The 13,250-nt window shown below is 35.2% G+C and overlaps 1 protein-coding gene across 7 annotated transcripts in view; it reads left to right on the top strand.

Annotated features, from left to right (window-relative positions):
• The window catches only part of nhsl1b (NHS-like 1b), a 108,009-nt gene that overhangs the window by 60,021 nt on the left and 34,738 nt on the right, over positions 1–13,250 (top strand). The window contains exon 1 of one of the 7 annotated variants that reach the window (XM_073856110.1): positions 2,706–2,834. The exons of the other annotated variants lie outside the window; for them this stretch is intronic. Coding sequence (XP_073712211.1) covers positions 2,819–2,834 — 16 coding nt within the window. The 5' untranslated portion in view covers positions 2,706–2,818. Of the gene's footprint in view, positions 1–2,705; positions 2,835–13,250 lie in introns of those variants that run through there. 7 annotated transcript variants of the gene reach the window in all.

Raw genomic sequence — 13,250 nt, forward strand, 5'->3', positions numbered from 1 at the left:
TGTTGATATCAAGAATTGAATTGTTGATATCAAGAATTAAAATTGTTACTAGTGGAAATGTAATTCTTGATATCAAGAATTGAATTGTTGATATCAAGAATTGAATTGTTGATATCAAGAATTGAATTGTTGATATCACGAATTGAATTGTTGATATCAAGAATTAACATTGTTACTAGTGAAAATGTAATTCTTGATATCAACAATTGAATTTGAATGGCAACCTATTGTGACATTTCACTAGTGAAAATACAATTACAGATATCAATAACTTAATTGTTGATATCAAGAATTGAATTGTTGATATCAAGAACTGAATTGTTGATATCAAGAATTGAATTGTTGATATCAAGAATTGAATTGTTGATATCAAGAATTGAATTGTTGATATCAAGAATTAAATTGCTGATATCAAGAATTAACATTGTTACTAGTGGGAATGTAATTGTTGATATCAAGAATTAAATTGCTGATATCAAGAATTAACATTGTTACTAGTGGGAATGTAATTGTTGATATCAAGAATTGCCATTGTTACTAGTAGAAATGTAATATCTGATATCAAGAATTACAATTTTAACTAGTGAAAATTGAATTGTTGATATCACAAATTCATATCCTACGAATGAATAAAAGTTAAAACGGCTTGCCATACAAGAACTCGATTGTTGATATCAATAATTTAATTCTTGATATCAAGAATTGAATTGTTGATATCAACAATTAACATTGTTACTAGTGGAAATGTAATTCTTAATATCAAGAATTGAATTTGAATGGTAGCCTATGGTGATATTTCACTAGTGAAAATACAATTACATATATCAAGAATTGAATTGTTGATATGAAGAATTGAATTGTTGATATGAAGAATTAAATTGTTGATATGAAGAATTACCATTGTTACTAGTGGAAATGTAATTGTTGATAACAAGAATTGCCATTGTTACTAGTAGAAATGTAATTTCTGATGTCAAGAATCAAAATTTTAACTAGTGAAAATTGAATTGTTGATATCAAGAACACAACGAATAAAAGTTAAAACGGCTTGCCATAAACATCACCATTGTGATTTATCAGATCACGGTTTAAAAAGGACTAATCCTGAGCTTCTGTCCTGAAACTGCTGAGTCTCAAAACATCCCGACAGTCCAGCTCAACGGTGTATGTGTCCGAAACTGCAGCCTCTCTTGCTTGTAACTATTGTATGCGCTTTTTGTTACAAACCTGTATACATTTCTTTGTTCTGATGAACATAAGGGAAGATATTTTGAGGAATGTTTGTAACCAAACCGATCAGAAGCCCCATTGACTTTCATAGTATTCTTTCGGGCTTATGATTGGTTTGGTTACAAACATTACTCAAAATATCTTCCTATGTGTTTATCAGAACAAAGAAATGTATACAGGTTTGTAATAACATGAAAGTGAATAATTGATGACACAACTGTCATTTTTGTTTGAACTAACCCTTAAACTACATTTAGGTTATATTGGACATATAAAAAAACAATACAACAACCTGATGCAATAATTAAAACATTATTAAAATGACACTGTGCTGTTTTAAATAGAAATAAAAAAATCTTAAAGGATTAGTCAATTTTCTTAAAAGAAAAATCCAGATAATTTACTCACCACCATGTCATCCAAAATGTTGATGGCTTTCTTTGTTCAGTCGAGAAGAAATTATGTTTTTTTTTTTTAGGAAAACATTGCAGGATTTTTCTACGAGTTTAAACAATCCCAAACGAGGCATAAGGGTCTTATCTAGCGAAACGATTGTCATTTTTGACAATAAAAAACAAATATACACTTTTAAAGCACAACTTCTCGTCTAGATCCGGTCGTGATGCGCCAGCTGACCCCACGCAATACGTCATGACATCAAGAGGTCACAGAGGACGAACGCAAAACTCCGCCCCAGTGTTTACAAGTGTCTTGAAAGAGGACCATTCCTACGTTGTTGTATGTCAACTGATACTAATTAATGTCTTTGTGGCAGTTTATTGTTTAAAATGGTCCGCAAATGTGCGTTTTATATATGTAACACGTGACCTCCCTACGTCACTACGCATTTACGTTAGGTCGCGCTGGACCGGACCTAGACGAAAAGTTGTGGTTTAAAAGTACATATTTTTTATTCTTCTTGTCAAAAATGACAATCGCCTCGCCAGACAAGACACCCACGCCTCGCCTGGGATTGCCCACAGTCCCTTGAAACTCAGCTGAAAAAAACTGTTAAGTGTTGAGTTAAGTATTAAATGTTGGGCTCTATTAAAGTCCATTAAAATTAGAAAAATCCTGCAATGGTTTCCTCAGAAAATGTAATTTCTTCTCGACTGAACAAAGAAAGACATCAACATTTTGGATGACATGGTTGTGAGCAAACTATCTGGATTTTTCCTCCAAGAAAATGGACTAATCCTTTAACTCAAAGGTGTGTTTAGTTTACATACGAGTTCCCTACATTCTTTGTTTGTTGATATCAGGACACCATGTAGAGTCGGAGTTAGGGTTGGAGTTAGGGTTGAGTTTTATGGCAAGGCTTTAGTTTTGCTGTAGTGCAAACTTAAGCTTGACTGTGCATGTCCATGCATGTAATAGAAATTGGGAAATGCAAGAAAATTTTTAGAGCGAGGAAAAGGAAGAGACTGTCCAGAAATTACAGGAAAAGGGGTGTGTCTGTGGCGGGTAAATGAGGGGGTGAGATACAGGAGGAGAGTAACACAGATGAGTTTGCATATGTTCCTGCACTGGATGTGAGCTCACTCGGGGGATTGATATCTCCAGAAGCATCTTTAATGGACATAGAGCCATGGCATGTCTAAATGGTAAGGATTTGTTTGTCTGTTAGCATGTTGTACTTGTGTATGAAGAGAGAGACATTTCATGATATTATTGAAGAGGAAAATAGACTATTTTTGTGGTTGAAAAATAGGTTTTCTAATTTTTGTAACATACTTTTTGGGATGTTGAAAAGTCGAGTTTGCTAAGTGATGTTACATTTTCTTTAGAATGCAGTCGTAGGTTTTGTCACCATTAATGTATGTATAGTGGATGTTGTTATATGTTGATGTTATGTGTGTATTTCTGTAGATAAATGAGCATTGTGTTAGTAACACAAAGATCATGGGTTCAATCAGGGAATACAGATACTGAGCAAACAAATAGAGATTGAATGTACTGTAAGTCGCTTTGGATAAAATTGTTTGCCAAAAGCATGAAAAATGTGTGTTAGATTTGTTGCCAAGCTTCTTAGTGAGATATAAATGCATTGACTTCATGTCATGTAACATTTGCTACAAACCCATGTGGCATTGTGCTGACCCGGGTGTAGTGGACACAAGAAGTGTGTTTAACCACCGTGCCTTGTTTTCGTCACCCTTTTAGCCTGTCTTTTGATATTGTGAAATCTGATGCATGAATAAGACCTTTACAGATACTTTTCTGGTGCTGATGATGCTCAGAAAACTCTTGAAAAGAGTACATTGAAAAGAAAGTGTTTCGTAACACAGTCATATCAAACTATTTTTATTTTTCAGACCACAGCATTCATTATAAGTCTCTAAAACATGACTTTTGAACTCATTCAGTTAGACATTGACCTACTTCTGCCGACATAGTTTCAAAGATGAGTACAAATTCAGACAGTGAATGTAAATCTGTCTTGTTGGAAAAAAAGATGCATGTTTGTTTGCTACATAACCCCTAATTTGATTTAAGATGCAGCCGCAATGCCAATAAACTGGATTTTAGGATTTTGTTTATTATGCTTGTTCATTATAGCTTACTTGCGTGTACTCAAGCCAAATGTCTGGACGTAAATGAGGTTAAATGGCATGTTAATGGTTGAGAATTAAAGAGGTTCGGTTCCAAATGATGTTTTTGTTTGGGTCTTGTCCATGCAACGCCATATAGGAGTTCCACACTGTGAATGTTGAACTAAGACCTTACAGCTGTCTATGGCAGACATTCGTAACCCTTAGGTTCAGAGTTATCCTATATTTAAACTTGTGCTAAAGGAATGTTAGGTTCTTATAGCAGTAATGTACATATCTTTACATGGACAGATGGATGACTTTCACACACAGGCTGTAATCTTTTTAAAATAATCATAATAAAAAAATGTATTATGTAAATTTACAACAGGACTATCTCTATAGTCGGTGCAAAAATCAGACAATTTAGCTCTAATTCGATCTCCAGGTATGAGCTATTCAGTATTTTATTTTTTACAACCTTGTTAGCCTTGATACCATTTTGGTTATGATCCTCCCTTGACCTGCTGACATGCTACAGTCACCTGTGAGGCTGTTTTATGAAAGCCATGACCCTAAGATTGACATGTTACACTCTGACCCTGTGAGGAGTTCCCATGCATGTTTGCCACATTCCTCACCGGTCGCCTTACAGCTCGCTCTTACTCATGCTTGCTTATCGTAGATCACATGACAGTTTTGTTTTGAAACTTCTGTGGAAAGGAAGATATGTGTATGGAGGCTGTTTTTCTTGCCTAACTATCAAACAGTGTTAAAACTTTTTTTTGGGTTTAGAAAATTCTCAGGCAGAGAACTTTATTAGAGAATACTTTTTTATTTGTTTTACTTTTTATTTATATAATACACATTTTATTAATATTAACTTTATTAGAGAATTCTTTTTTATTTATATTACTTTTTATTTATTTAATACAAATTTTAATTTATATTAACTTTATTAGATAATACTTTTTTATTTATTTTACTTTTTAATTTACATAATAAAAAATGTATTTATATTAAATTTATTAGAGAATATTTTTTATTTGTTTGACTTTTTATTTATATAATAAAAAAATTATTTATATTAACTTTATTAAAGAATACTTTTTATTTATGTTTATTTTACCTTTTGTTTATATAATACACATTTTATTTATATTAACTTTATAAGGGAATACTTTTTTATTTATATTACTTTTTATTTATATAATACAAATCTTATTTATATTATTATTTTTTAAACAACAAATCTTTTTTACAGTGTAAAATTATGAAGGACCATACCTGAAATTATAAAAATAAATAAATAAATAGAATATAATCGAATATAAATAAAAGGAAAAAATGAAAACTTTGAATTTTACCTTTAATGATGGTTTATTATTTATTTATTTATGGATTCATTTATTTTAATTTTTTATAGGAAGCACAATACTAAATAGATAAAGGAAATAGCCATAAAAGGAAAATTCAATTACGATAGTCTTTTTTATTTAACCCGTTAACTGTCGCTGTCCCAAGAGTGAGACACTCGAGTTTACTTCAGTGTTTTGCATAATTGTTAATCCATCACGAATAACTATATATTGTGGTAAAGGTCTAAGTATGAATGTAGTTTTCATATTTCAAAAGTAAAACCTGTTAGCAGTAATAATAATGCAGTGACTGTAATTTATTAATTTGTGACAAGAGTATGCAGCAAATTTCACAGCAAACCAACACAAACCAAATTTTTTGATAATTTTATGTATGAATTAATACTTTATTGCATTATTTTTATTTATAACAATATATTTAAACTGCTATAACAATTTTTATTTAATATTTTCACATCCAGACACTTCCGTAAAAAAACGTTAAAGTGTCTTATTTTAAACAAGACCAAAATTTGGCTTCTAGACAAAAAATGCCAGAGTTATATTAATTTGAAAGTCACATTTTCACCCAACCCCCCCCCCCCCAATCAGAAAGGGCCGCGCCAGTTAAATCCTTTGTTTACTTTCCTATTATTATATTTATTTATTGCTTTGTTTATTTTTTGCCATCGTTCTCCATATAAAATTAATTCCAGATGAATTGTGGAGCTGTAGTCCAGTTTATTATCCCATAGATAGCTAGAGGGAGCTATTGCACTCTTTATAAACTGCCCTGCTTGCCGAGCTGTATTGAGTCCAGTGCTACACAAATCTCCACCTCAGCCGGTTTGCAACACCCAGCACAATTCCCTTTAATCAGATTGTATTCAGATTAGCTCATGTGACCAGACACTCGTAAAGCAATACTAGTAGTAAACTGATCACAGTACAGGAACATTCATAATGTTTTACAATGGACTGGTTTTCCGTGGAATTCATATGACTCATAATGTAATTTCCATCCTAGACCAAAGAAGTCTGAATCATTTCTTTAAAGAAGTCTCTACCTCTCTGTTTTAAAATAAAGTACATGTTTGCTTAAAATGATTTGTTTATTTGATGTGCATTTCTGGTTACACAAATTTGAAATGCTTCTCTGTGCAATTCAGGATAAATACATATGATTAGGATAAGTGTGTGTAATGTAAAAGTAGTAGATTTAGACTTGTTAGATTCTGTTTTTGCAGAGGTGTCTTGAATTCAGGTTTAATTACCTGTAACATGGGGACATCTGTGTGTCTGATAATCTGGGTTATAAGATTAACTCAAGAGAAGCAGGGCAAGCCAACACTCCGGTCAAACAGTAGCTGGACAAAGAGGATGATAGTTAGCCTACATTTGTATACTTAACAGAGCAACTTTTCTCATTAGAGATCAGCAGTAACTTCATACAAGATCTTTGGTTTCTTGGAGGATCTTCATTTGCATATTTGTTTCGCTGGATATTAGATTTCCTAAACTGTCTAAACATGACAATGAGGATCTCTCTGGTAAAGTTTTTGTTTCATTATCTTCTCAGTTTTGTTACTTATGAACCTTTCTAAATTGAGGGTTTCTGATTTTATGAAATTGCATAGCAGAGTGTGGTTTGGCAGATATTTTGCTTGTTTTTGAAACGCTGGTCTAAGTATAATTTGACACTCGTTGGATTGCATCCTTTGTTGGCGAAAATCAATTCAATTCAAGCGGGACCAGAAGAAAGGATTGCGGAGAGGAACGGAGGGGTTTGTGAAGATCCAGGGATTTGACAGGGTCCCTTGCGTGTTGCAAAGAGCAAGCTACGCCCACTATTACCCTTCCCCCTTAGAGATGAAGCAGAGACTACAGGGGTCAAACCTGAAGTTGGTTGATAAAGGGGTGGGGAAAGAGGAAGAGTGGGAGAGGTTCAAATCTAGGACTGCCCCCAGGACACCTCCAGGCCTGAAGATCCTTCAGCATGTTAGCATATGGTCATCATCTCTCAACGGTTCCTGTACTGGGCTGCTGGTACAAGGAGCGGGATGCCAACCATTGCAACTGCAAGATGGGCAACACTCCACCCTCACAGCTCCAGTCTACAGTTGTTGATACAACCCCTGGTACCAGGAGCGAGTGCGGCATCAGGCGTAGACTGTTGGCTTCTAAGGTCCATCAGAGACCAGAATCACTATGGACCCCTAAACCCATGCTAAGAGTTGAGGGCAAAGGAGATACACTCACACGATCTCAATCGTGTTGCAGAAGGAACTCTATATCCTGCTTACCCTGTAAGTGTACAGTTGTTTTTCTGTGTCTTTATGGTTAAATAGTTTGCTTGGTGTCATCTAGTGAACTTGTGTTGCAGAAGTGTTTTACAAATGCTAGGTTGTTTCAACCCCTGGTTGGGTACAATATGGAAAAATCTCAATTATCTTTCAAATTGTCCATTTTGGTTGAAACAATCCCACGTTTTAGAGTTGTGATGTTGTGATGCTGATGTGTATGTCAAATGAACGAGGAAGTGTATAAAGTTTTTGTTTGTTTGTGATGATTTTTAAAGTACATATTGGCTATAATTGATATTGATAGGCAGCACTTTGTAAAATTTAATGTGGATATAATTTGACACTATAATTAAAGACAATCGTTAATATAGATGTAATAATTCGATTGTTGGTTTGTAGTTGCCCAGCATGAATTAATATAGAATTTATGTAAAAATTGTTTGTTTATTGGCATTTTACAACAGCTTTAAACACGACTCATCTAATAAAATTAATATTTATCATATCTTCCGCACTATAAGTCGCTCTGCAGTATAAGTCGCATCAATCAAAAATGCGTCAGTCAGTCGACATAACATATATAAGTCGCAGTGGACTATACGTGGCATTTATTTATAAACGCAGCACCAGCCAAAATATAAAAAAACGTATAGTCCGGAAAATACGGTATGCGTTTGGCAGGCTTGGAGAGTTATACATTTTATTTGTGCAATGAAGCATTTTAGTAGCTTTTACGTTAATTTTTACTTGCTGTGCTTGCTTGTGTCAAAATGTACCACGCCACTGTCATTGTCTTTGCTGCGACTGCTTTTGTTTGAAGCCATTGGAACCATTCCGCTCACAGATTGTGTGGTTCAGACTTTTGCGACCTTTGACCTTTAGGGATGTGACAGGACCTCTTTGGCTTAACCCCTTTGGGGCCCCTTCCCTTCCTGTCTCTAATAAGGTTAGCTTCATTCAATTCATATCATGCAGAAAGCCATTTATTGATCTTTCATAACATCACACATGCTGACGTTTGGCTATTCGTGATTTACTGATGTGTCTGATCAGATCAGTGATGGATGCTGAGGTTTGTTGAAGTGTGCAAAGTGAGACATTGATGGATGTCGATATAAATGTCTAGATATGTAATCTGAATGGTTTATGATGTATTGATATAGATAAAAAGCACCTTTGTGTAGCCTCATTACAAAAGCAGTCTTTAATCAGGCACAGCATTTAGACCCTTTAAGCTCATGTTGACTCTTATTGATTGTCTATATGAGTCATATCAGATGTTCAGATACAGTAGAGTGATAAGAAGCAGAGAAGTGACCCATCTGCCATTGGGAACTCAGGACAATAGGAAACAGCTGACTGATCTCTTCTGATTCTCATACAGAGCTGACCCAGATACAGCGTCCTATCACTTCACAGAGTCGATCATTACCTGATAAAAGCAATGCAGAGGAGACAGCACATCAGAAGGGTGAAACGGGAACAATGGATGAGTGTAAATGGGAAAGGGATTGAAGATGGATGAGATGATGTGATATGAGAGATAAACGAGAAAAGATTTACACTCATTTTACTGGGTTATTTTCAACTAAAAAGGGACGAACCCAACCCATTGGGTTGTAATTTAACCTATCCTCATGGGTTCATTGTGCCCAACATGCTAGGTTGTATTAACCCATATAAACATTTTCTGGGTTAATATAACCCAACAGCTGGGTTTGTTCCCTTTTGACCCAATGCTGGGTTGAAAATAGTGTATGTTATATGTTTAAAGGAAATGTGTATAGATAAATACAAATAGAATTGGATATAGAAACACTGACTTTGATGAGCCATGTTTAAAATGGTTGTAAAAGCCAATATACAAGTGTACCTCTCAAGAAAATAATATATCAGCATCTGCTATGGCAAGCATCACTATTACTGTTGCACATACTGTAGGTAAGGATAGGTATTAGCTAAATTTTGGCCAATAACTCATCTCATGAAGGCTTAAAGGAGCATTTCACCCGTAGAAACATTCATCTTTATTGAAAGTGCGTCATATTTGTAGTCGAAATGTAACATACATTTCGAATTTGGTGCCTATTTGACAGAGAAAAGGGGTGTTTGTAGTCTCACTCCCTCAACAAAGATATAGCACTTCCTTCTATTAATGATGCAAAATGGTGATATTTACATCATTGAAAGAAGGAAGTGCAACACTGAAATCTGTATTTCTTCTGTCTCAGCGGCAACTGAGGAAATGATGCACGACCATTCAAAAACATAACTGGGGTTCTAACTATACAAAGATTAATGCAAATGGGTGAAGTGTCCCTTTAAGAGGGTTTGGTGTTTTTGGTGTTCTAAGTGCAGAGTCGTTTTTCAGAGAATGGTAAAATTAGTTGTGGCATTTTTTGTGTATTGTATGGGGCAAAATCATCTTCTATTCTGTTTATTGACAGTCTTTTAGTCTCTTTAAAGGGATACTCCACTTTTTTGAAAGTAGACTTATTTTCCAGCTTCCCTAGATTGTTCAATTATTGAGTTTTACAGTTTTGGAATCCATTCAGACGAACCCTCAGATCTGGCGGCACCCCTTTTTAGCATAGCTTAGCACAATTCATTGAATCTGATTAGACCATTAGCATCGCTTTCAAAAATAAGCAGTTTCAATAATTTTCCTATTTAAAACTTGACTCTTCTGTAATTACATTGTGTACTGAGAATGACGTAAAACTAAAAGGATTTTTTTAGACGTTACTATACTAGGAACTATACTCTTATTCCGGCGTAATAAGGACTTTGCTGTCATACCATGCCTGCACCAGCACAATGATATTACGCAGCGCTCGAGAATAATTCCTTTGGTAACTTTCAATAGCTGGAGATTATTTTCGGGCACTACGTAATATCATTGCGCCTTCTGCACACAAGTTACGGCAGCCAAGTTTTTGATTATTACGCCAGAATGATAGTATAGTTCCTAGCCATATCGGCCTAGAAAATCGCAGCTTTTAATTTTTCATCGTTCTTAGTATACATTGTAACTACCGAAGAGTCAATTTTTAAATGGAAAAATATCGAAACTATTTGGTTATTTTTAAGCGCGATGCTAATGGTCTAATCAGATTCATGAATTATGCTAAGCTATACTAAAAGTGGTACTGCCAGACCCAGAGATCTACTGAATGGATTCCAAAACATTAAAACTCACATGTTTAACTCTAGGGAAGCTTAAAAATGAGCCTATTATTTTTTTTTAAAGTGAAGTGTCCTTAAGGTCCAGGTTAAAGTTGATTTCTTGGTGTCAGAGGCAATTGTTCCTCCATCCTCATGCTGGTCTGAGCTAATGTATTGTGACGGCTCAAGATGCTCCATACATCAGCTTTGCTTTGTCTTTAGCACTGTACATTCATGTGTGACTTAACGGTTTTTGTACAGACTCTGAGTCTAAACACACACACACACTTTCCATTCTTCTCTCTTGATTTTCTATTCCTGTTTTTTTTTTTTTTTTTTTGCTGGGCATGAATGATAGTAGTAGTGTTACAGTATTAACAGTGAGCAGGTGTTGCACAGATCTTTGTTAAGCTGAGCTCAAGCATCCCAGCCGGTGGTTAGTGAAGGTGATATATTCTGACAGAAACCAGCAGGAACAGACACTGAATAATGAGACGTGTTTAACCAAATTCATTTCTCCAGGGGGTTGGAAATTGGAGTCAGGATAGTCCATTGTTTGGAGGGGCAAAAAAAATTGTGCAAATGGATAGCGAAGTCTTTTTTGTCGAGACTGTTTTTTTGATTATCTGTACCAGTTTTAACTGGTATGCATTTATATTAATTTAGTGTAGCTCAGTTAGTATGTCAGTATGTTAGCAACACAAGGGTCATGAGCTGAACACACATACTGATGAAATAAATGCATCGCTTGAATGCACTGTAAGTCACTTTGGATAACAGCGTCTGCCGGATACATATGTAAATGTTTATCCTGACCTCAGTGACCATGTCAGTGCATATACAGCATTGACTTCACTGATGACCAACTCCATCAGACCCTGCTTAAGGCGACCAGAGTTATTTTTGGCCCTTACTATTGTTTTTGCGGATCCTTGTATTCTTAATCTCGGTGAGGGATTGTGGGTAGCCGTAGCCCCTTGCTGTGAGTTCTGAATACAAAAGGCTTCATCTTTACCCTGCCTAACTAACTCTTACAGTTCAGTCCAGCAGAATGACAAAGACACTTTGTTAATAGTTGAATCCCCTCAGGGGTGCACACACATCCCCTGCTGGTGGCAGAAACATGACAAAAGAAATCTCACTGCTTATGTTACCATTCTTTAAAAACAGGTGGATTCTATTACTCCTTCCACTTTCCATCTCTCTCTCTCTGTCTTTCTTTCACATTCTCATTCTTTAAAATACCTCTCTTCCTCCTTCCTCTTCACCCCCACTTCATTAATAATTGGGGGCGGGGCTACGCAACTGTGAAGAATGGTCACTCAACATGTGAGTCCTGTCAGTCATTGTGGAGGACAGTTTCTTTTTTATATGATAATAGCTTAATTAATAGTGGTGCCTGCTTATATGTGGGGTTTTCACAGTATTACACTTATGTGCTATGGACATGAATGATGTGTATGATAATGAAATGAGGTTGTGTGAGCTATTACTTAATTTAACTGATTGGACCACCAAACAATGTGGATAAAACTCAACATCTCTAGGTTTGAATGGTTAGCATGGCCCAGTTTCCCCCTGCTGGAATATGCCATGCATACACCTAATGGGACCAAAGCATCTTTCACAATAGATGTCTGGTCATATGAAAAATTGCTGTATATTTGGAAATTAATAAATCATTTTAAGTTGCAACTGTAGCAATGCCAATATTAGTAAATAATAATATTTAGATAAATAATTTATAATATATTCTGCCATACACATTAGATACCCTAATGTGTGTTATTTGATTCTAGGTCCATTTTAAAGCTTAAGGTTTTGTGATCCATCCATCATCGTCTACGTTCCCTAGAAACTGTTCTAATGAATTTTGGGGAGCATCTTTATGTGACTCTTTGTATTGTGTATTGGTTGAGTGTGACAGGAGGTCACTACATGTGAACGTAATGGTCGTTTGTGTATGTGCGTGTGATTTTTAAAGCGCCTCATCCTGGCTCTAATTCTGTCAGATCATGCCCTTTCCATCATGGCTGTAATTGAGTCTTTCTGGTTTGTTTGATTTAGTTTAGGCTCTAATTGGGTCCCGTGTTCCATCATGGCCGCTGTAATTACGTTTTGGTTGGCATATTAACCTCTTTAGGGGATTGAGGGGTAAGACTTTTTATTTAGAGCTGGAAGGTTTGGGTAGATGACAGATACATTGAATGGAGTTTATATGAGAAGAAACCATTTTTGGATGTAAGGTTTGCAGTATGAATTATTGACATCTACAGGTTGAACTTGGTACTTGGGTTGTATCTTTACAGGTATACAAAAAACATAATACACTTTTGTACATTTTTGAGTATCTTACTGTATATTTAAAGGATTAGTCCATTTTCTTAAAAAAAAATCCAGATAATTTACTCACCACCATGTCATCCAAAATGTTGTTGACTTTCTTTGTTTTTAGGAAAACATTCCAGGATTTTTCTCATTTCTATGGACCCCAACACGTAACAGTTTTAATGCAGTATTAAATTGCAGTATCAACGAACTCTAAATGATCCCAATCGAGGCATAAGGGTCTTATCTAGCGAAATGATTTTGGACAAGCACGACCTCACGTAATTACGTAATGACACGGAAAGGTCACGTGTTACATATATGAAACGCACATT

The sequence above is a fragment of the Misgurnus anguillicaudatus genome, chromosome 18 (assembly GCF_027580225.2).
Source record: "Misgurnus anguillicaudatus chromosome 18, ASM2758022v2, whole genome shotgun sequence".
Taxonomy (NCBI): Eukaryota; Metazoa; Chordata; class Actinopteri; order Cypriniformes; family Cobitidae; genus Misgurnus; species Misgurnus anguillicaudatus.